This window comes from Bos taurus, chromosome 17, assembly GCF_002263795.3.
Source record: "Bos taurus isolate L1 Dominette 01449 registration number 42190680 breed Hereford chromosome 17, ARS-UCD2.0, whole genome shotgun sequence".
In the NCBI taxonomy this organism is placed as follows: domain Eukaryota; kingdom Metazoa; phylum Chordata; class Mammalia; order Artiodactyla; family Bovidae; genus Bos; species Bos taurus.
In genome coordinates, this window is record NC_037344.1 from 6,525,553 (window position 1) to 6,548,541 (window position 22,989).

At 43.9% G+C, this 22,989-nt stretch overlaps 3 protein-coding genes across 13 annotated transcripts in view; 1 reads left to right on the forward strand and 2 right to left on the reverse strand.

The window, feature by feature from the left end:
• Positions 1-22,989, forward strand: part of SH3D19 (SH3 domain containing 19) — a 209,590-nt gene that overhangs the window by 34,404 nt on the left and 152,197 nt on the right. The window lies entirely within an intron of this gene.
• PRSS48 (serine protease 48) lies at positions 1,945-10,523 on the reverse strand. Of its 3 annotated transcripts, XM_002694324.6 has the most exons (6): positions 9,712-9,931; positions 8,736-8,777; positions 8,395-8,557; positions 6,267-6,532; positions 4,888-5,057; positions 1,945-2,349 (listed from the first exon to the last, which is right to left on the reverse strand). In XM_002694324.6, the coding sequence occupies exons 1-6, from the start codon at positions 9,752-9,754 to the stop codon at positions 2,074-2,076; spliced, it is 960 nt and encodes a 319-aa protein (XP_002694370.2). In that variant the 5' UTR covers positions 9,755-9,931; the 3' UTR covers positions 1,945-2,073. The 3 variants fall into 3 exon arrangements, with proteins under 3 accessions (XP_002694370.2, XP_015330836.1, XP_059732217.1); XM_015475350.3 differs by having other exon boundaries at positions 8,395-10,523; XM_059876234.1 differs by lacking the exons at positions 1,945-2,349; positions 8,736-8,777; positions 9,712-9,931 and adding an exon at positions 4,250-4,357 and having other exon boundaries at positions 8,395-8,660.
• LOC112442013 (serine protease 27-like) lies at positions 17,538-21,765 on the reverse strand. Of its 2 annotated transcripts, XM_024977536.2 has the most exons (6): positions 21,557-21,758; positions 21,417-21,455; positions 21,116-21,275; positions 19,088-19,362; positions 18,166-18,326; positions 17,538-17,976 (listed from the first exon to the last, which is right to left on the reverse strand). In XM_024977536.2, the coding sequence occupies exons 1-6, from the start codon at positions 21,606-21,608 to the stop codon at positions 17,731-17,733; spliced, it is 933 nt and encodes a 310-aa protein (XP_024833304.1). In that variant the 5' UTR covers positions 21,609-21,758; the 3' UTR covers positions 17,538-17,730. The 2 variants fall into 2 exon arrangements, with proteins under 2 accessions (XP_024833304.1, XP_024833303.1); XM_024977535.2 differs by having other exon boundaries at positions 21,116-21,455; positions 21,557-21,765.

Genomic DNA, 22,989 nt, shown 5'->3' on the forward strand with positions numbered 1-22,989 from the left:
AAGAGCTGACTCATTTGAAAAGACCCTGATGTTGGGCAAGATTGAAGGCAGGAGGAGAAGGGGACGACAGAGGATGAGATGGTTGGATGGCATCACTAACTCAATGAACATGAGTTTGAGTGAACTCCGGGAGTTCGTGCTGGACAGGGAGGCCTGGTGTGCTGCAGTCCATTGGGTCACAATGAGTCAGACATGACTCAATGACTGAACTGAACTGATAGGTATGAGTGAAGAAAGGACATGGGAAGGGTAGTTGGGAGGCTAAAGTGGAGGTCTAGAGGAGAGGCGAGGTTGTGGGTTAGCAAGAGTTTTAACTTTTCAAACCTAGCTCACTTTCTTTTTAAAAAAATTATTATTTTTTGGCTGCATGACATGCAGAACCTTAAGTTTCTCCAACAAGGGATCAAGCCTGCACCCCTGCAGTTGAAGTGCAGAATCGTAACCATTGGATTGCCAGGAAACCCAAATCCCTCTCAGTTCAGTTCAGTCACTCAGTCATGTCCGACTCTCTGTGACCCCATGAATCACAGCACACCAGGCCTCCCTGTCCATCACTAACTCACGGAGTTCACTCAGACTCACGTCCATCGAGTCAGTGATGCCATCCAGCCATCTCATCCTCTGTCGTCCCCTTCTCCTCCTGCCCCCAATCCCTCCCAGCATCAGAGTCTTTTCCAATGAGTCAACTCTTCGCATGAGGTGGCCAAAGTACTAGAGTTTCAGCGTTAGCATCATTCCTTCCAAAGAAATCCCAGGGCTGATCTCCTTCAGAATGGACTGGTTGGATCTCCTTGCAGTCCAAGGGACTCTCAAGAGTCTTCTCCAACACCACAGTTCAAAAGCATCAATTCTTCGGCGCTCAGCTTTCTTCACATCCTATTAAATGTATTTATCCAAAAATATTGTTTTTGAAAGTTGACTTACCATAAAGTCAACAAAACTCATATTCATTCAATGAGAAATGAAAGATGATTGAAATAAAAAGGAGTATGAGTAGATAGTAGAAAGGGTAGATACTAGATAGTACAGGAAAAAGATAATGACTGAAATCAAGTATAAAATGTAGCTCTGAGCTCCTCGAAGCCTAAGCAGAAAAGGAAATAATCTAGGTGTTGTGATTATCGAACAAAAAATAGCATGCAGACTTCGCTGGTGGCCCAGTGGTTGAGAAGTTGCCTGCCAATGCAGTGGGCAACGGGTACTATCTCTGATCCTGGAAAATTCCATATACCATGGGGCAGCGAAGCCGACGTGTCATCACTACTGAGCCTGCGCGCTTAGACCTGTGCTCTGCAACAAGAGACGCCACCGCAGTGAGAAGCCCTGCACCGCAACTAGAGACAGCAACAAAGACCCAGCATAGCCATAAACTTAAAAAAGTAAAAGGAAGCAGGCTAGTTAGCAAGAGAAATAATGTTTTCCTTATAAATATTTAAAGTACTTTATTATAGATGTAACCCAGTTAGCAGTTAGGTCTAGATTCTTGAAACCCAAACCTCAGCTCTTGAGCTAATTGCATTAGTCCATTTTTGGTGGTAGTCATGTAAGTATTTCAAAAACTAAAAATTTCAGAAATATTCAGAACTGAAACACATACGTGGATTTCTTATTTGATACCTTGCTACAGAGGGGAAGTATAAGATAGTAGAGGAAGAAGAGAAATATAGACCAGGTAAGAAACTCATAATGTGACCCATGGGCACCAAGTAAAACCTTAATGTACTTTCTTGAGGACCTTACTATTTGCCTTTTTTTTTCTTACTGGCTTCTGTGGACTAATTCATTTGTGTCCACATACTTCTTCATAGAAGGCATCCTTCCTGCCTTGTAAGTTGCATTGTCAAGGACAAGAATGCCATACACAAAATGGCATTCTTTTTTCTCAGCTGTAGGCATTCCAGCCAGTAAAACCTACTTCCAGAATCAAGGACCTCAAAATCAGAATCATTTCTAATTATTTTAATAAAGTCATCCAGAGTTCCCAATGACTGTGTGAGTTCCCTGCCCCGAGTGCTTATTCTCCACACCTTCCTTCCTAGCCATGTCCTTGGTCAGCAGCATCAGCTACACTTTCTACTCTCCTGGTAAAATGTTAGATCCAAACACACAGGAGGGTCCCAGTAGAGCCAGAGAAAGCGGTACAATAGAGAATAAGAAGTCAGATAAGTTCAGGTTATTGGCACCCAAGACCTCAGCTCTTGAGATAACGGACATAATCCATTTTTGGTAATACGTCACATTGGTGTAGATTCCAGGGAAAGAAATACCACATCCTCTTCCCCAGCTTGACAATCCTATCAGGATCCATATACCATCAATATGACATGCCAGAGGCCCTCCAGAATCACCCTGCAGAGGAGAGAAAGATCATGAGCACAGTGAAGAAGGGCCATGAAGAGGAGAGTGGTCATCAGGGGTGGAGGTTCCCTACCACGGAGCAGTGAAGCCCATGGAGCTATAGAACTTGGAAGGCAGCCGGACCTCCTACCACTTGAGGGAGACACCAGAAACTTAGAATCATGGAATCTGAAATTGGCAGAAACCTTAGCTAAATATATGAATCGTTTCAAAATACTTACCTGTGATTAAAAAGAAAGATTTTGAAATTTTCACTAAAGTTAAATTCATTGAGGGAACTCTCCTTATTTTTCTATTTTTAGGTCCTTATTGCCATTTTTAGTGTTAAAGTAATTTTTCCTTTATATAAAATGGTGGTGGTAGTAGTTCATAGTCTCTTAGTCTTCCTGTTTTCTTGGTAACAGCTTTGTTAAAATGTAAATCACATACTATTATGTTCAATTTGTATATTCACAGTGTTGTTTGACCATCACCACAACCCTTTTGTGTCACACCCCCTGAGGAAACCTTATACACTTCAGCAGTCACCTTTTCCTCCCATTCCTTCCAGCCCTAGGCCAACAATTATCTACTTTCTTTCTCCGTGGATTTGCATATTATGAACATTTTGTATAAAAGAAACCATATAAAATAGGACTTTTTATGTCTCTCTTCATTCACTTAGCATACTCTTTTCAGGGTTCATAGTGTGTGCATGTACTCCATCCCTTTTTTATGACTGAATAATATTAATTATATTGACATACCACGTTTTTGTTTATCTAGTCATCAGTTGATGGACATTTTACTTTTTACTTTTTGGCTACTATAAATATTGGTGCAGTGAATATAATGTACAAATTTTTATATCAATGTATGTTTTCATTTTTCTTGGGTGTTTACTTTGTAGTGGAATTTCTAAATTATATGGTAAGTCTATACTTTTGTGTGTGTGTGTGTATAAGTCTATACTTAACCTTTTGAGGTTTTCTAGAATGACTGTACCATTTTACATTTTAACTAGGTATATGAAGATTCCAATTCTTTGCCAACCCTTATTATTATCTATCTTGATTATAGTCATCCTAGTGGGTGTGGAGTTGTGTCACTGTACATTGATTGCTTTTTTTAATAATGAATATATAGTTAGGAAATTTTGGCAGAGATGTAGAAGAATGTGCGCATGTGTGTAAAAGAGAGGAAGTAAAACCCAAGTGGTGGTTTTAGAACTGAAAAATAAAAATATCTGAAATAAAAATCTCACTAGATGAACCTAGCAGAAAATGTAGATGGCGGAAGGAAGAAGCAATGATTTGGAATATAGGTTAATTTAAAGTATCAAATTTGAAAAACAGAAAAGGGTAAAAATTAGACAGAGTATTAGGGACTTGTGTGAAAATATCAGAAGGTATAACATAAACTTCTAGTTTTAACTAGAAGAAGAAAAGAAGGAAATCAGGCAGAAAAATACTTGAAGAAATCATGAACGAAAATTTCCCAAATTTTGATGAAAGGTAAAAGAATAGATTAGACAGTATATTAAAAAGCAGAGACATTACTTTGCCAACAAAGGTCCATCTAGTCAAGGCTATGGTTTTTCCAGTAGTCATGTGTGGATGTGAGAGTTGGACTATAAAGAAAGCTGAGTTGATGTTTTTGAACTGTGGTGTTGGAGAAGATTCTTGAGAGTCCCTTGGACTGTAAGGAGATCCAACCAGTTCATCCTAAAGGAGATCAGTCCTGGGTGTTCATTGGAAGGACTGATGTTGAAGTGGAAACTCCAATATTTTGGCCACCTGATGCAAAGAGCTGACTCATTTGAAAAGACCCTGATGCTGGGAAAGATTGAAGGCAGGAGGAGAAGGGGAGAAGGGGATGACAGAGGATGAGATGGTTGGATGGCATCACCAAATCAATGGATTTGGGTGGACTCCAGGAGTTGGTGATGGACAGGGAGGCCTGGTGTGCTGCAGTCCATGGGGTCGCAAAGAGTCGGACACGACTGAGTAACTGAATTGAACTGAAAAGAATGGATTAAAATAACAACTCAGTGAATCCCAAAAAGGATAAAGACAAAGAAAACCACACCTAGCATATGATTCAAACTTCTAACAATCAATATGAATGAAAATATATTGAATGAAGCCAGAGAACAGTACATTACACCCAATGGAGGGAGACACAAATAATTGCCGATTTTTCATCAGATAGTTATGATCAGGAGACAATGGAATGACACATTTTAAGTGTACAATGAAATGTTTCTTCCTTGAAAAAATTTAAAAGTTGGCATTTCTATGTTAACCTCTTAATATATTTATGAAAACATGAGACTCTGAAAACCCAAACACCAGTGGTTAGCATTACTCTAGATCAATAGTTGAAGAGATTAATAGATAAAGTTTAAGTGATTTATCCAGATGCAAAGAAGAATTTTTGTAAGAACGCTTGTCTTCTGATTCCCAATTCACTGTTGTTTACAGATGGGCAAACCTGGAACCAAATTAAGATGTCATGTTAAAATTAAAAATTTCAAGAGCAAACCCTAACCTGGCAGGTATCCTTCCCTTTCTTAACATCACCGGCACAAATCATGGTTTCCATGATGACTGGCTGTATTTGTGGCAAGAAGGAGCCCAGTGGGTTATAGATGTTTTCACATTTCTGGCGTTTAATGATGGGTACTTCTGCTTCCTGGAGTATGGTAGGGTAATCAGCATCTGTAGAGATAAATAGGAATGAAAGGAAAAGTAACCTGGAACAGTAGGGACAACATTCAGTCATGATATGCAGACATCTCGGAATGGTAATCCAAAAGCAGAATACAGTCACTTTCTAATCCTGTTGGCTAATGGAACAGTTTTGTGGCATAGTTAATCTAAAACAATGGATAATTAAAAATTCTGTTTGTGATTTTTTGATCGCCCATCTGGGGCATTCTTAATGTTCTAGATAAAGAGAAATTCTGATATATTTTGATTAAGTAAAAATGTGAATATTCTAAAGTATTCAAAGAGTTGACACAACACTTTGAAAACAGATTAAATAAGCACTAGAAGGCAATGGCACCCCACTCCAGTACTCTTGCCTGGAAAATCCCATGGATAGAGGAGCCTGGTGGGCTGTAGTCCATGGGGTCGCTAAGAGTCGGACACGACTGAGCGACTTCACTTTCACTTTTCCCTTTCATGCATTGGAGAAGGAAATGGCAACCCACTCCAGTGTTCTTGCCTGGAGAATCCCAGGGACGGGGGAGCCTGGTGGGCTGCCGTCTCTGGGGGTCGCACAGAGTCAGACACGACTGAAGCGACTTAGCAGCAGCAGCAGACTCTTTTCAAACTTCAAATCAGATTTGTTAACCTCTGTTTCAGAGAGGTAATTATGTATTTAAATTGTTAGTATTAAAAAATAAGTAGTTAAATAATATATATAAATTGTTAGTATTTGTTCTTACCAGTATAGCTAGATTCTAGCCGAAATATGGGTTAATAATCAATGGCACCCCACTCCAATACTCTTGCCTGGAAAATCCCATGGACAGAGGAGCCTGGTGGGCTGCAGTCCATGGGGTTGCTAAGAGTCGGACACGACTGAGTGACTTCACTTTCTCTTTTCTCTTTCATGCATTGGGGAAGGAAATGGCAACCCACTCCAGTGTTCTTGCCTGGCGAATCCCAGGGACGGGGGAGCCTGGTGGGCTGCCGTCTCTGGGGTCGCACAGAGTCGGACACGACTGAAGCGACTTAGCAGCAGTAGCAGTAGTCATATAAATAGGCAGATATTTTATTTGAAAACTTCTGGAGAGTGTCGGTTGATCTGGTTTTGTAGAAAATCTTTGCTACAGTATTGAAATGCCCAGAATATGAATACCCTGAAGTGGGTACAAGAAGGTGATGTATAAAACACCCCCTTGTTGTGTGCATTCTCACCTTCTTCTTTCAGTTTTCCCCATCCAGTCACCCAGCAAGAGTCTGGAATTATCAACCGCTTCTTTTTGACATTGGACAAGCAAATGGGCAGGATGGAAGAACTGTAGGTGACTCTAGAGAACAGCCTCAACAGGGCAATGTCTCCACTGACATTACTGTATGTGGGATGGATGACAATTTGGCTCACACGAAGTATCACGCCTTCATCGAGGTTGTCCCTTTCAACTGACCCCAGCTGCACAGTGTACAAGAAAGGAATCCGTGTCCTGAGCGGAAGAGAAAGAGGAGAATAAAAGTGGGCTGTGCTTCTCTGCTTACAGCTGGGTCACAGCAAGCTGCCTTTGTGTGGTTGAGTCTTCAGGGAAGAAAGGAGGGTAACAGACTTGGAATTAACCAGGCTGCTTCCAGCTTGGCCTAGGTTTTGTATGTCTCCTCTTCTCCTACCCCACCTCCCTGCCACTCTTTCTTTTGTTGTCTACTGTTTCTGTGGTATGCTTTTTTATTCTAACGGCCAGACTTTTGTCTTAGTTTTTCCCTCGTTCTCTTAGTCACCTCTGCTGTTCTCCATTGTTTCAGCCATCACAAATATGCTTAGTAGTTATTGTTTTATTTTCAGTTTTGATTTCTGAGCACTAGACCTTTATTTCTGCATAAGAATTTAAAGCAAAATATAATCACCAAGTTTATATATGTGTGTGTCTGTGTGTTCATGTAATTTAAAATGTCAAGTAGTTTCATAAGATTTACAAAATAAATGAATGACAGACATCCTCTGCCCTGCTGCCCTCAATTCTTGCTATCCAAAGGCAATCACTTTCAACTGGTAGCTCTTTCTTCTAGCATTTTCCCTATATTTTTAAGAAACCCTATATATTGCCATTAATTGTTTTTTCAATTTTAGAACATTGTATTCTTATGTACATGGTGAGGATTGAACCAACAATTACAGCCACTTCACCCACTTCCTTTCATCATCCTCCTAATCTATGATAACTTTTTGTCATATTAGTATTTAATAGGTATGTTTTGTGACTATGAAAACATTCACCTCCTGGCCATGTTTGGTACTGTAATTATATTTCTTGTAAAACTTTTTGCTTCTTCTGGAGCTAATATACGGTCTCACTTATTTGCTTTTTTAGTTTTCTGTGTACCTGTCACTACCTCATCAGTTTTCCCCAGCTGTCTGCCAAAAGTGAAAGTCTCTCAGTATGTTGAGACTGTTCGGCATTCTATCGATACTATACTTTTCTTTAAGACCTCTGCCCTATAACTCCAATCTTGGTACTTTTTTTTCTGATTTTCTTGAGGATTCTCTTCTGTGTTGTATTCTGTTTCTGTTTTTGTTTTTTTTTTTATTCTATGTTTTCCTGTTTTCCCTCCTTCATTTTGGTGAAGCATATTCACTATGGCTTCCTGAGGAATTGTTCATGACAGCTGCTGCTCAAAATGTTCGTGCTTTGTGTATCTGAGAATGTCTTATTTCTGTCCCACACTTGTTGGACAGTTTGTAGATATGGGTAGACTTCTAAGCTGGAATTCTCTCAGCATTTTTAAGTTATTACTTTATTTGAACTTTTTGTTATTGAAGGGTTTGGTTGTTTCGTTCTTTATATATGTCATCTATTGTGACACAACAAATTACCATAAAGCTCAGAGGCTGCAAACAGCAAACCTTTCACAGTGTCTGTTCGTCAGGAGTCTGGTTCCTTCTGAGCAGGCTATACTGAAGCTGGTGTGCAGTGTCGTCTCTAGTCTCGACTCAGAGAGGGGCTGTCACGTCTTCATCAGCCGTTGGCTGGAGACATCTTTCTTCACGGCTGCTCACCACATGGTACCTTGCTTCTCTCACAGATTGTGTTTGTGACCCGAAACAGCCTAAGACAGAGCTCCTGACTGGTGTGTAGGAGGTGATTTGGTGATAAGTAAGAAAAATTTCTAATATAGTGACCACTTACATCATTCTTTTTTTTTGTTGTTTTTACCTCTGTGCCCTGTCCTGAGTCCAGGATGACCTAGGTTTCCTTCTGCCTGCTTGTCTTGGAACTTGCCTTTGTCTGTTGGTTCATTTGTTCAGTTATTTATCGAGAACCTACCTCTGTGTGTCTAATCACCAGTGGGAACTCACATTTGTAAGCAGTGTGCTGCTGTGACTATCCACCTGTCACTTAGGAGGGAGCCCCCACAGACGTGGGAGTTGGAGAGCTGCAGGCTGACCTGCCAAGGCCAGCGCGTGGCGGCAGCATCCTTGCCACCCACAACACGGCCTGAGTATACAGGTCGTCCACACACTAGAGGAAGAGGAGAGAGAAACGTGAAAGTCCGCTTGTCCTGTCCTTCTGATCCCCGTCTTCTCATCATCTCCAAACTCCCATCCATCTCCAGGACCTGAGTCCTCCCTAGCCTCCATTCTCTGTCCTATTCCAGTTCCAAACCCAGCAGTCTTGGACCCAAGTGGAAACCACTCACCTGACTGGAGGGTTTTCTTTTGGAAAGAGGATATGAAAGACCCTAAAACAAATACACTGCATCATTAATATATAACAACACACATATATAATATACAACAACACCTATTATATATCCAGGTTTTCTGAATAGAAGGGCTTTCTGTGACTTCAATCTCTCAGATTCGTGTTATAGGCCAAATTTTTATATCTACCTATTAGAAATCTTGCTAATTACATACTTACGTGACTTTTTAGCAGCATTTATGGAACATAATTCAACTTTTACTTAACGATTCACCGTCTCCTTCAGGAATATCAAGTATGTGAGGTTGTAAATGCATTCATGCCTTCAGATGTTTTTAAGGTGTATACGCTGTTTATTTTTGTCGTGTTTTCTTCAACTGTACTAGCATTTTGCAGTATCTGTGTCTCTTTCTTTGCTGCTACCTATTATCTTTTTGCTACCCTCAGCCAATCCTGCCTTTAAATCACCATGGGCTGGAAAAATAAATGAACAATATAATTCCTGAAATCAAGGACGGGCATTTGTACTTTCAGTTCCATTTGCTTGAATTACTATTTTCCTTGATTTTTTTAGCCAAATTACTCATCTCGTCCAAGTCTTGGATCCAATAGCTTCTTCTTACAGAAACTTTCCTGATCCACCCTGTTTAAAATATAATGCCTCTCGACACTCTAGAGGTCCCTTTCAGGTCACAGTATTACTGCTTTCTAACCTGCCTTATAATTTACATATTTGCTACAGGCTTTGACTGTAACCCCGCCCCCCTCCCCAGGGCAGGGATCTTTGTGTTTACTGCCATTTCCAAGAGCCCTGATTTGTTTGGAGCCTGGCACACAGGGTCCCCTCAGACTTTCTCAGGGCACACCCTTCAGAAGTCACATCTCATGTGTGCAGTGTCCTAGTAGTCTATATGGTAACTTCTTGAGCCAAAAACCGTCTGCCTCTCCCCACCTCCACCTCAGGGGCTCACCCAGCAGAAGGGACAGCAGGAAGGCACAGCCCCCAGGACCCATATTTCTCTCCTCAGTGTCAGCACTTCCTGCTCTCTGGACTCAGGCTCCCAGGGTGAGGCAGGCTGGGGAGCAGCCTCAGAAGAGGGCAGGACCGGCCTCTCCTCCTGGTTGGATCCTCAGCTGTACCCGCCTCCTCCTGGGTCCTCACCCTGGCCAGGAGCTGAAGAGACCAGACTTGAGAAGTGCAGCTGTGGGACCCAGGAGAGGCACTGGGCTCGAGGTGCCCCCTGCTGTCCAGGAGGGCAAAGTGTCTGGGGCCTTTGCCTCTGGGGGCAGGGAGGGGTGAGCGGTGGGCACAGTTGCTGCTGCCCAGGGCAGGTTGGAGGACTCGGAAAGGAGTGGAGCCCTGTCTCTAGTAAGGAAATGGAGGATCAGCAGGATTCTTCACAAAAGAAATGAAAAAGAGGAAATTAACCCAAAACCCAGCTAATATTTTCTAATTTTTTTTTTTCCATCTTCCTTTACAGTGTTAGTCATAGAATGTATTGCAAGTTAGATTTTCTGGGAAACAGACTGTAAGTCAGAGATTTGTGTGCAGTTTATTGGGAAGGAGTCTTAGAATCAACACCTTGGTGGGGATGGGGGGGAATGGAAACAGGATTGGGCAAAAGCATCGTGATGCATTGGCAACAGAGGCCTCAGCCAATCCCACAGGTTGCTCTGGAGCTCGGATGGCCCTTCAAATATGCCCTGAAATGAGATGGGAAGGCTGGATCCTTGAACTTCTAAAGGACTGGGTGCAGGTGGCCTCCTGGAGGGGGCATTACCTGGGGAGAAAGATGTCTCTGGTGGCAGCCTTGGGACGGACTTGCCTTTGAGCTGTCAACGGCCAGCACTCCTGGTTGCTAGGAAATGGAAAGCTTCAGTACTGCCTCTGCCACAGAATTTCTCTCTGCGCCTTTCACGTTTCCTGTCCCCATTGTTTATAGGTGCTAAGTCTGCAGAGGCAGCATTTAGTAGTGTTAAAGCATGTTGTTGCTCTCTTATATCTTAAACTTTTATGAATTTTGAAAAAAACCACCATAATAATTTTTAAAAACACCAGAAAGTGTAGCTGTTTTGGTAATTGTTATTCAGTTATAAGCAACATAGATTCACTTAAACTAGCTTAAACAGTGAGAAATTGTTTTAAAGGTATTGTGTGGGCCAAAATATATCTCCCCACTCTGTAGTTGTATAGTTGCAGTCCAAACCCCAAATACCTTAGAACGTGATCAGATTTTTAGATAGTGTCTCTAACAGAGGTAATTGAGGTTAAAGTGTGGTTGTGTGTATGTGTGCTGAGTCACTCAGTCGTGTCTGACTCTTTGCCAACACATGGACTGTAGCCCGCCAGGCTCCTCTCTCCATGGGATTCACCAGGCAAGAATACTGGAGTGAGTTGCCATTTCCTTCTCCAAGGGATCTTCCTGACCCAGAGATCGAACACCATTTCCTGCGTTGGCAGGTGGATTCTTTACCACTAAGCACCTGGGAAGCCCCAAATGAGATCATTACGATAGGCCTTAACCCAGTATGATGGTGTCCTTATAAGAAGAGGACATTTGAATGCAGACGGACGCAGAGAGGGAAGAAGGCCCAGGAAACCTGGATCAGACTGTCCCTCTCGTTGCTCTGAAGGAACCCCCCCTGCTGACCTCTTAATCTCAGACTTCTCACGTCTAAAACTGAGAAAACACATTTCTGGTCTTGAAGCCCCCTTTGTGGTACTTTGTTATGACAGCCTCGGCAAACCACTGCAGGTATCTGAGAAGAGTGAGGAGAGCGGAGTGAGAGGACCTCTGGGGCTGTGCTTGGACAGATGGAGCCCAGAGCTGGAGCCCAGAGCTGGCCGGGGGCTTTGAATCCATGACGTCTCGAGAGCTCAGGGCAGCTGTTCCAAATGCTCACCCTGGTCCTCTGCCGGCAGGATGGCCCAGCCACCCTCCATGTCTTTTCATTCTGTCCTACTGTAAACTACTCAAGTTTTTTCCAAAGAATTTGAACAGCTGATCTTTTCCTACCAGGCCGTAGTTTCATGGCTTTGGACTCTACGTGTCCTTGCAGTATGATGCCCTCGCGTCTGTGCCCTCGTGCGTGAGGAGCACGCAGGGATATGGCCAGCTCAGCCACAGGGACCGTTGTGGTGGGGAAGTGCCGCATGTGCTGTGTCTCAGGACAGTAAGGTGTCTACCTCTTGCAACACGTTTTTCAGATTTTAGAAGTGGACACTTCAAAAAAAATTAATCCTTCCTCTATTTGTTTACCTACTGCCATGACTGAATATTGTAACCTAATTGATGTTTTGCAAATCTAGTTGTCTTCATTTGTGATTACTTGAGGGGTTTGGATCCTGATTTAACACGTCAGCTCTAAGAAAGCATTTTGATACTATCAAGGAAATTTGATCATTAACTGGGTATTAGGTTGGTATGAAAGAGTTATTGTTAATTTTGATAGGTGTAACAGTAATAGTGAGTTATGTAAGCAAATGTCCATTCTTACAAGAGTGAGAACCCATGAGTCCTTTCTAAATCTAAGCTAAACTCTTGGGAATTCCCTGGCGGTCCACTGGTTAGGACTCGGCACTTTCACTGCCATGGTCTCAGGTTCAACCCCTGGTCTGGGAACTGAGATCCCACAAAGCTTCATGGGGTGACCAAAAAGCTAAACTCTTGTACCATATTGGAGAAATCTCCCCTGGTCTTCAGCCTACAGTGCTGTTATTTTCATGGTGATGACTGCACGACCTTAAAGAAGTCACCTTTCCCCTAAGGCCTGTGTTTTCCTGTTGTGCCATGAAGGCTCTAGAATCAGCTGATGCTCTCCAAGTTTCTTTGCAGATGTAACATTGACTTACGAATTGCTTATCTATTTGTTTTTATTTGTCTTTGTCTATTGCCTCTGTTATCCCTCTACAAATACTTTCTTATTTTTGACTTAGCTATCAAGAAACATTTTGGGTGGGTCTCCCATTTTAATGCTCCTTTGCTTCTTCTAAGAAAGAAAGTACGAGTTGAAGCAAAAGAGCAAGTGTTTAATGTCCATTCTAGAGATTTTCCTGGAGATAACTCTTCCAGCTCTGTGTCTGTCTCATCATGCCCTATCTTTGGGTCCTAGATTCTCTGTTCCCAGACTGTTATTCTGCTATCATTAACGTTATCTTCAAATACCTCTGTTGGTTTGGGAAGTGGCAACATGGTGGTGTTGGTGAAAGCTTTATTAGTTGCCACGTGGCTTGTTGCCTAGTTGCCTTTTCATCTCTGCAAAATGGGAATTACTAATACCCCACAAGATTTGGGTAGGAATTAAATGAGATACAGGGCAAGTACTTAGACTATTTAAGCACAAAACAATAAATAGTAGCCACTGTTTTTATTAGTGTTTTTGTTGAAATAATATCCCAGTTTTAAGTCCTGTCTTGATTCTGTCAAGCAGGTCCTCTTGGTGATGGCTTTGATATTAACGGTGCCTATAGACCAGGATTTCTCAGCCTTGGCACTGTGGATGTTTGAGGCCAGGTGATTCTTTCTTGTGGGGGGCTGTCCTGTGAATCGGGGGATGTTAAGCAGCATCTCTGGCTTTAACCTGCTGGATGTCAGGAGTACCACCCACCCCTAGTTGTGACAACCAGAAATGTCACCAGGTGGGGAGAAGTGGAGTGCAGAGTCACCACCCCTGGTTGAGAACCACTGCTATAGAGTAAGGATGCCGCTGCAGGTTGCAGTCTTCTCTTGCGCACCCTGAGAACAAAACAGGGGCAGCAGTACATTTGCAGGGGTTTTAGCTGTTTATCTGTGGTTCCAGGAAAGGTAGATGGATTCCATTGTCTCTTTTCTATCAGATCAGTCTCTCATACTGGAAAATGGATAAATCCCTTTATGAAAGTCTTCTAAAGAATTATTGATTTCTCCAGCCAGTGTGTCGCAGGCCCTGGCCTGGCAGCAACAGACAGCTATGCCCTCTATTGAAAGATCCAGTTTGGTCTTAGTTTCCACTAACCAGTATGTCTTGGAACTAGCGCATATGCTTGGCATTTATGTCAGGGCCAAGGCCTGCACGAGCTTCTAGACAGCCCTCTTCCTCTTCCTGCCCTTTGCCTCGCTGGCCTGCACTCACTTTCTCCACAGGGGCAGTCCTGCTCTGAGCTCCCACCTACGTGCCCTGGGTCCTGCTGCCTTTTAATCAGTCTCCCTTTGCAGGAGTTGCTTCTGTTCTTTTGATCACTAAGGTAAAATATTTTTTGTTTATTCACTTGAATTTGTAATAAATGAATTTTTCCTTTCCCTTTTGACAGCTAGCTTTCTTAGTCTATTGCTTTCATTTTGTTATTTAGAAAATAAGATTTGATACTTTCTCTTTCAATACAGTATAATAGATACTGTTAGAAAATCAGGAAGATGATGACAGCAGTTTTTCTCTTCTCAAGGTTGTTCTCACCTATTCAGAAGAAGTAAAGCTGTGTGCAGTCAATTTCTGATGGAATATAGCAAGAGGTACAAATAACTAGAATCAACGGGCAGGTGTGATTTTGGAGTTGTACACAGGTCTTTAATAGAGCTTACTAATAGTGAATGGAGGTAATTTGGTATTGTGGAAGGAGCTGAATCTTTTGAGTCAGACAGTCCTGAATAAATCTGTTAAATATTCAGTGTGTGAACTTAGCAAGTTACTTAACCTCTTTGGTCCTCAGGTGTTGTGTGTGTGTGTGTGTTTTCATTTGTAAAAGTGGAATAAATAATGCCTTCTTGAGTTGTTAGGGCCAGATAAGATAATTGTTAAAGTGGCCAGTATAGTAATTGATACAAAGAAGATATAAAGTGAATACAAGTTCCTGCCATAGTTGGAGGTGAGATAAAGATGTCATGACACCCAGAGAAACCACTTTGGCAGGCAGCAGGACTTGGCTCAAGTCATCTCAGCGTAGACTCTGGACTCAGCTTTTTAGATTCTGAAATTCTTGTCAGAGCACCTAAAATAGATCAAATTCAAGAGACTGACTCACTAAAATTTAAGAGACTTGTGCATAAACCAGGATGTTGATTTGCAATGAGGACTATTCGTGTTTTTCATTTGGCATTTTCATTTTTCCCTACCTGGGCACACCTTCTTGATGTTGAGTAGGGAAACCAAATTAGTAAAAAAGAGTGATGGTTCGAAGAGGCTTCAAAGATCAGAACAAGTGAAACTGGCAAATCTCTACAAGCATTTCACTCAAGAGGATGAAATATCCCTTTTAAAAAGAACTAGGTTGTTTTTCTAAATAAATACAAAGTTTATGTTCATCAGACTCAGAGTCTCTCTCCTTTAACAGCCCAGGGTCTGATGAACACAAAGGCATCTGGCTTTTGTTTTCTTCGATTCCATGTGGAGACCCTTCCTCTTCCTAATGATGTTCTTCTGCAGTCAGTGCCAAATACTGTTGGTAACACTTAAGCTTTCCCTGGTATGGTCTCATTCCTGGTATGCTGCCTTGAGATTATACCCAAATCTCCATGTTTAGCTTATTCCTAAAACACAGAATCATGTATTTACTGATATTTTGTGCATCCTTTCTACAGAAAACTCTCTTTTCGTCTCATTCATTATGTGTATGTTTTACTTGTTAAGTTTCAGTTTTTGAAGATTTTGGTGAGCAGTTGGTAGGGCGGTGCTGTGTAGTTCCCATTCCCCCATCACCAAAGGTCCTTGAGCAGTTAGTTAGTTTTCCAGTGCTACAGTATTAAAAAGTATCATGTCAGACATCCGGCGTGTGAAACAAGCAAACTTAACACTTTGACCTGAGAGTTGTATCAAACAACTTCTAAAGTAACTTACAACTATTTTATGATTTTAAAACATGTTTTTATCTCTTTACTTGATTTCTTGGCTTTAATAGAACATGTTTTTCTAAATAAATACAAAGTTTATCTTCATCAGACTAAGAGTCTCTCTCCTTTTGCAGCCTAGGGTGGATCTTTAGATCCATCCTCTTCACTCATATTCTTTTGTCATTTCTTACTTATTTAGTATCTCATATATTTAATAAGTTCATCTTTTGCTGAAGCATTTTTCCAGTGTCAGTTATGCCTTGCTTGCAGTTCTGTAGTGCTGTCTAAAAAATAAATCCTGACATCTTATAAACATGCACAGTGTTGAGTATAGATTATAATTGGTCTTTGAATCCTGCTTATATTTTGCATAATTTTTGCATTTGGGAAATTAATTTTTTTCAATGTTCTTAACTATTTTCTTCATTTATGGAAGGATTTTTGATGGCCCAGATTTAACTTTTTAAATTAATTTTTATGTAATTTAAAAATTTTTATGTAACTATCTTATAGTTAATTTTTATGTAACTATCTTATCTTTGCAGTTATTAATGAAAATTGTCATTTTCAAACAGTGATTTTATTGGTATTGAATGAAATTTGAGCAAGAAATGTTTCACTTTGCTGCTGTTCATTTTACCATCTTCCTGAAACTCCTAATTGTTTTTCACTATTATTTGTCTAGTAATATGGAATATCCTGAATCATTTTAATCAGTATCTTATGAAATTGATAAATTGATTCACTGCTGGCCAGCATAAAATCTTGTGTTCTTAGCAGCTCTTCATATATCAAGAAAAGGATGGGATGCAAGCAGCCATACAGTTCTTAGTGAGACTTGTTCTTAGACCCTTCTCTGCACACAACCGTGCAGTGCTCTCAGTGGGATGAACAGGAGACTCAGAAATACCCTCTGCCCAAACTTCAATTTAGCCCCGCCCCAGGCCTCTGCTTAATGTTTGACTGCTGAAAACAGTCAGTTTTCACCTCCAGACCCTTCCCTATTGCATTTGGAGAAGATGGCCATTGTGTCTGCAGTGATTCTTGCCTCCTGATACTTACACCTTGTCGAGTCACTTCTAAAGAATAGACTACAGCAGAAGTGAGATGTCTTTCTGGTTATAGAAAGACTGCAGCTTCCGTTTGGGGTGTTTTCTGTCACTTTATCTTGGATCACTCACTGTGTGTGAAGCCAACTGCCCTCTCTCCCCGAAGAGAGGCCTCTGAGTGTGACACCGAAGCAGGTTCTTCCTGTCAATAGTTGAACTTGAAGATGACTGCAGTTTGCAGCAAGCAGCCTCTTGAAACACCGTTAGCAGGAACTACCTAGTTAAGTCTCCCTGATTCACAGACACTGCTGTTGCTACTGCTGCTGCTAAGTCGCTTCAGTTGTGTTCGACTCTTTGCGACCCCATAGACAGCAGCCCACCAGGCTCCGCCATCCCTGGGATTCTTCAGGCAAGAACACTGCCATTTCCTTCTCCAGTGCATGAAAGTGAAAAGTGAAAGTGAAGTCGCTCAGTAAGTGTCCGACTCTTCACGACCCCATGGACTGCAGCCTACCAGGCTCCTCCGTCCCTGGGATTTTCCAGGCAAGAGTACTGGAGTGGCATGCCATTACCTTCTCCATCACAGACCCTGAGAGATAGTAAATGTTGTCTCCAGTTTATCTACAGTTATATCTACAGCAGTAGATAGCTAACATGCTGCGCTAGGCTCCTCTTGCCTAATGTGCTTCCACTGAAACCTGCTAGTCTTCTGAGTCCCTGATTTTTCTTTAGAACTTAGTCTAGTCCCAGATTGGATGGTTTTCACTGAATTCAGCCAAGGGCAAGGTAGTTCACCTCTCTGGACCCTAGCTGCTGCTTCTGTAGAATGTGGGGGATTGATTGGGTCAGGGATTTCCAGATCCCTTTCAGCCTTAAAGTTCTCTGCTTCTGTATTTCCCCAGGCCCTGACTCCAGTTTCATGTGAAAAATGAATATGAGAAATAATAGAATCAACCAAACTTTATTCACACGGGGGGACCTTGCTTTCCATGTTGACCTGTAGGAGACAAGGCAGCAAGCGGATTTGGCTCCTGGGGGCTGTGCCTAGAGGTAGCTGACCTGCTTCTTTCTTGCTGAATCTTCAAAATCTCTCCTCAAAACCTCAACTTACAGCATTTCCTCTTTCTCCCTCAGCTAGTTAGGGTGGCCCCAGGAATACGAGAGGCAGAAGCATTACCGGGAAGAACCTGGAAAAGTCTGACCTGGGGGTAGCAGAAAGGTCAGCATGTGAGACGGCTGACTTCTCAATCCAAGACTTGTAGAAACTGATGTTTGTAAATACTCCAGGCTCATCGATTCCGATGCAGTTTGATCCCCAGCTCATCACTCCTGCTAGAACCCAGAAGTCCTTCACTCTGCACATCAGGGGATCTCCTCTCCTGGCCTGAAGGAGAGACAACGTATGGCTAGGCATGCACAGGGCAAGAGACTCATAGTTCAGCCAAGAGCTGTGGAGTCTGGGCCTGTCCCGGCACTCCTGGGCTCACCCGGGCCCACAGAGCTACGAGACATGGAGGGAGCATGCTGGGGACAGGTGGGGCCTTGAGAGATGCCTGTGGGAAGGGATTCTTACTATACATGCGTCTGGCTGCCCCACTGGGAACCGGGAACAAATCATGGCTTCACTGATGGGCTCAACTCCTCGCAACAAGCTTTCTTTCTGATATTTCTTGCATGTCTGGAGATCAATGAGGTGCACTTTTAACTCCTTTAGTGTGTAAGGTGGTGTCATAGCTGTAAGGTCAAAAAGGCAAAGCTGTCTTAAAAATTAGGAAGCAACTTTCAGCTTTGGATTCAATTTCATGCCTTTAATTTTCAGGGATATCTCTGATTTCAAGTTTCTGCCCCCCATCATAAGCAGTACTCTGATTTCTGATTTGGCACATGGTCTCAAGGCTGCAGTCCCTAGGTCTGAACAAGACTAAAGGCAGTTGTTCCTGCTCAGATACCACAGAGAGCCAAAGAATCTTTTGATTTGGGAAAATATACGATAATGAAGATGTGAGATTATGTTGTTTGACTTTGACATGTACTTTTTATGTTCCATAGAATGTAAAAAGGTGGATCTGATATACTGAGAGAGTCAAGACTGCTGGTGTGAAATCCTCTCAGTCTGACTCGGGACCTACTGAGGATCCATGTTCATGTCTGCTTCCCCGTCCGCCAGCCCACATACATTCTACCAGGTGCTGGAGGAGAACTGAGAACTCTGTTCGCATTAAGTTCAGTGCCTTGGCCTTTTCACTTTTAAGGTCTTAGCAGTATTGTGAAATAGGAGCAAAAGCTGCTGCCAATAAGCAGAGTAATTCTAGCAGCAGAAGTATGGAGGACGCAGAGGGAAGCTGGGGGTTAGAGGAGCACTGAAGTCTGCAGTCCTTCGGATCAGTTGCTGGAGAGGGAGAGTGCACCGTATCTTGCGCCAGGAGTGGGATAGCGAGTAGGGGGAGGGAAGGCCAGTGGAGCAAACCAAGCTCAAAAAGTCTACTTATCCTCACATTGGAATATCCCAGAATTGTCCCATCCAGTCACCCAGCAGGAGGTGGCGTTCTTCAGCTGGACTGCTGATGTCGGGAGACAGATGGGCAGGACAAGGGGGCTGAAGGAAAGTGGGCGGGCCAGCTCTGCCACAGCGATGGCACTAGATGCGTGTCTCTGGACATCGGGGTAGGGAATAATCCTGGACACAGGGATGATCGTTGTTTTGGAGCCTTGGTAGCCAGAGACCTGAAGTGATCCCACCAGCACCTCATATTTTCTGGTGTCCTTCGACCTGAGAAGGAGCAGAACAAGTGGCATGGGTTTCTTGTGCCTCAGCCCCAGCAGAGCCCATAGTTCTGGAGGTTGCATTTTTCACCTGGCTAAGCATCGTTTCTTCAATAAGTGCTTAGTATCTCCTGAATATATAAATGAAACTTAGCATCTGGCTGTCATAGGGCTTTTGGTCTCAAGGGTTGTATGTCTGTGTCAAGACAGAGAGGTTGGGAGAGAGGGAGGGAGGCAGAGACAACACACAAGTGAACAAGGATAAAATTTTTAAGTGTGAAAAATCTTATGAAGAAAATCAACAGGATTTTAAGGTAGAAAGTAAAAGATGAGGGAAGAGCCTATGAATTGGATCAGGGAAGGTCTTGTTGAACAGAGAACCTTTCAGCTGAGTCCCACAGGGCAGGAGTCAGCTATGTGAAGAGCTATAAAGAAAAGCATTCCAGAGGAAACAGCATATGCAAAGGCACTGAGGCTGGGAAAGAGCTCTGCAGTTTCTAGAAATAGAAATACACCTGGAGTGGAATGGGCTGATGTGGAGATAAGCAGATCCCTGGTAATTCATGGCTTACAGATTTTATTCTAGGTTCCTGAGCAGTGACTGGAGGATTTGAAGGAAGGAATGACATGATTTTGCTTCTGATTAAAAAAAAAAAATCACTTTGTTGTGTGCATAAAGGTAGCAAAAAACAGTTGTTGTGATGTGGATGAACCTAGAGCCTGTGATACAGAGTGAAGTAAGTCAGAAAGAGAAAAACAAACACTGAATATGGGTACTGACGAACCTATTTGCAGGGCAGGAATAGAGGCAAGATATAGAGAAGGGACTGGTGGACACAGAGGGGGAAAAGAGAGGGTGGGATGAATGGAGAGAGTAACGTGGATATGTACCCTACCATGTGTGAAGTAGACAGCTAGTGGGAAGCTGCTGCTAACACAGGGAGCTCAGCTCGGTGCTCTGTGATGGCCTTGATGGGTGAGAGTGAGATGAGGGGCTGGGAGGGAGAATTGGGAGGGAGGGGATATATGTATACGTATGGTTGATTCACATGATTGTGCTACAGAAACCACGATGTCGTATAGCAATTATATTCCAATTTAAAAAAAAACCTATTATGCTGTTGCAGTGGTCCAGGACAGCTGTGTAGAGTCAAGAGTATTTTGTGGAAGTAAAACTGAAGAATTAAGTGTTTGCAGTGAATGTGGAGGGTAAGGGAAAGTGAGGCTTCATGTTTCTGAGCAACTGGCTATGTTATCGCATGAGATGGGAAGAAAGGGAGAGAAAGGTTTGGGATATTGGTGGCGGTAAAATTGTAGTTCTCATTTGATCACGTTGTCTTTGAGATAGCAGTGAGACAGCTGAATAGAAATGCACCAGAACTAGTTAAGAGCTGCTGATGAAAATGTGGATGCTATCAACCAATCTATGACCTTTTAAGCCACAGGAATAGGAGGGCCACCTAGAGAGAGGGAAGAGGGCTCCGAACCATGCACCCAGAATGGCGTCAAGACGTGGGTAGAGAATTAGATGGGGGAGGGTGGGAAACTTTTTTAGACATTCATTTCAGTCAAGATGATTTTCAAATGTGAGGAGCCCTGCCTAGTACTGAACTGAGAGCTAGGGCAGGAAACATTTGGATTTCCTTCTTAGGAACAGGTACTGTTTCGGGCAGTGCTGGACAGACTCCTCTGCGCTTAGCCCAGGAGCCCCAGCCACCCACCTCCCTGATGGGTCTCCCCTAAGCAGGGCCCGCACTCACCGGAAGCAGCTTGCCACTGTCAGCACCCACTGCTTTGAGATGAGGGAGGCGGCACAGACGTGAGACAAGCCCTGGCGGATGCTGACCTGCCAGGGCCACTGCCCCACGTTGGCCTCCAGGCCGGAGACGATGCCAGATAAAACCGCGGGCCGCCCGCAGACTGCCGACGGAGAGGAGAGAGGCCTGGAGGCCTGCCCCGGGACCCTGCCCCCGCCCCGCCTCCCCACGCCGGTGTCCTCTCCTCGGCACCAGGCCCCTTCCCGTGCTCCCCGGGCACGTGGACCCTGAGGCGGCGCCTTACTTGACTTGACAAGATCTTTGGGTTCCTCCTCATCTGTGCCTGCAGAGAGAAAGGGGGCAGTGTGGGGGACCCCCAGGATGGCTTCTTATTTACAAGGGCCCCTGAGGCCCCCGCCAGGGCTCTCTTCACCCCGAGTTCACCTGAGATCCCCAACAGAAGAGGCAGCAGGAAGACGCAGCCCGCAGGGCCCATGTTTCTATCTTCAGAGTCTCCTCCTGCTTTCTGGACTCGGATCCCAGGGCGAGATCCAGGCAGCAGCCTAGGAGGGGGCCGGAACCGCCTTCCCCCTCTCAGGCGCTCCTGGGCTTCCCCCTCTCCTTCGGTCCGCACTCTGTCCAGCCAGATCCTGGAGGGTGCCGCCGCAGGACCCGGGGGAGGAGCCAGGGCCTCAGCGCCCCCTGCTGCCCAGGCGGTCCAGGGTGCGGGGGCTCCTGCCTGTGGAGGGAGGAAGGGTAGTGGGGGTGGGTGCTAGGAGGAGCAGGGCTTGGTTGGCACAGAGACCCTGGGGTGGGCCGAGGCGGAGTTCGCAGGCTCCCTCTGCCTCATCTGCCCCGTCTCAGGGGCCCGCCTAGTTGCTCCCACCTACTCCCACTCTCTGCCCCCCAGCCACTCGCCGCGCCAGCCCGTCGTGACCTTCTGAGGCAAGTCCCTGAACTTGGGTCATGAAGGGCCGTGCCGAGGTCTGCCCCAAGTCCTTGGCCTTGAGAATAGCTATAGGACTGATAAGATAAAGAGGAAATAAGGCAGTCAGTTAGCTGACCAATATGTTCTGCTTTCTCGCTCGCCCTTTTGTGCTTCGGTCTCTACCTGTTGTAATTGGTTCTTTGGCTTCCTAAGTCAGGGAATACTTGGTCTTTATGGTGTACAAAGTATTGTGCTAACTGTGGAGCAGATCTGTAAAGGGGCAGGCATCGTGGGCGTGCCTGCCTTCAAGGAGCTGACGCTCTGGTCTGAGAGAGGTGGAATAAGGAAGTAACTCTGGAGATTCTCACTTGTACTTGGTACCTTATTCATTACAAAAGGAGGGGCGGGTGGCTCTGGGAGCCGAGGACAGAGCACTGTGGGCTGGCCCAGGCTGCCAAGCCTCATTCCTGGCTTCACCACAGACTGATTTTTGAGAACTTTTGTTCCTTGGTAGTTCAGATGATAAAGAAACTGCATGTAGTGCAGGAGACCCGGGTGCCATCCCTGGGTCAGAAAGATTCCCCTGGAGAAGGGAATGGCAATCCACTCCAGTATTCTTGCCTGGAGAATCCCAGGGATGGGAGCCTGGTGGGGTCTATGGGGTCGCACAGAGTTGGACACGACTGACATGACTTAGCAGCAGCAGCATGACAAAACAGTTACTGAGACTCTAATGTTCCATATCAATTGCTTGGCACAGAAGGGCATCATGAGTAAGATAAAAATGAATGAGATTAGAAGGCCTATAGAATAAAGAGAAGAGATTATACTTCCAAATATCAAGGATGGTATTATTATAATTACTGAAATAGTTAATTTAACTTGAAGCTTTCAAGAGATCAAGGCACAGGGGAAAAACTGATCAAAAAAACAGGGTGAACTTCCCTGG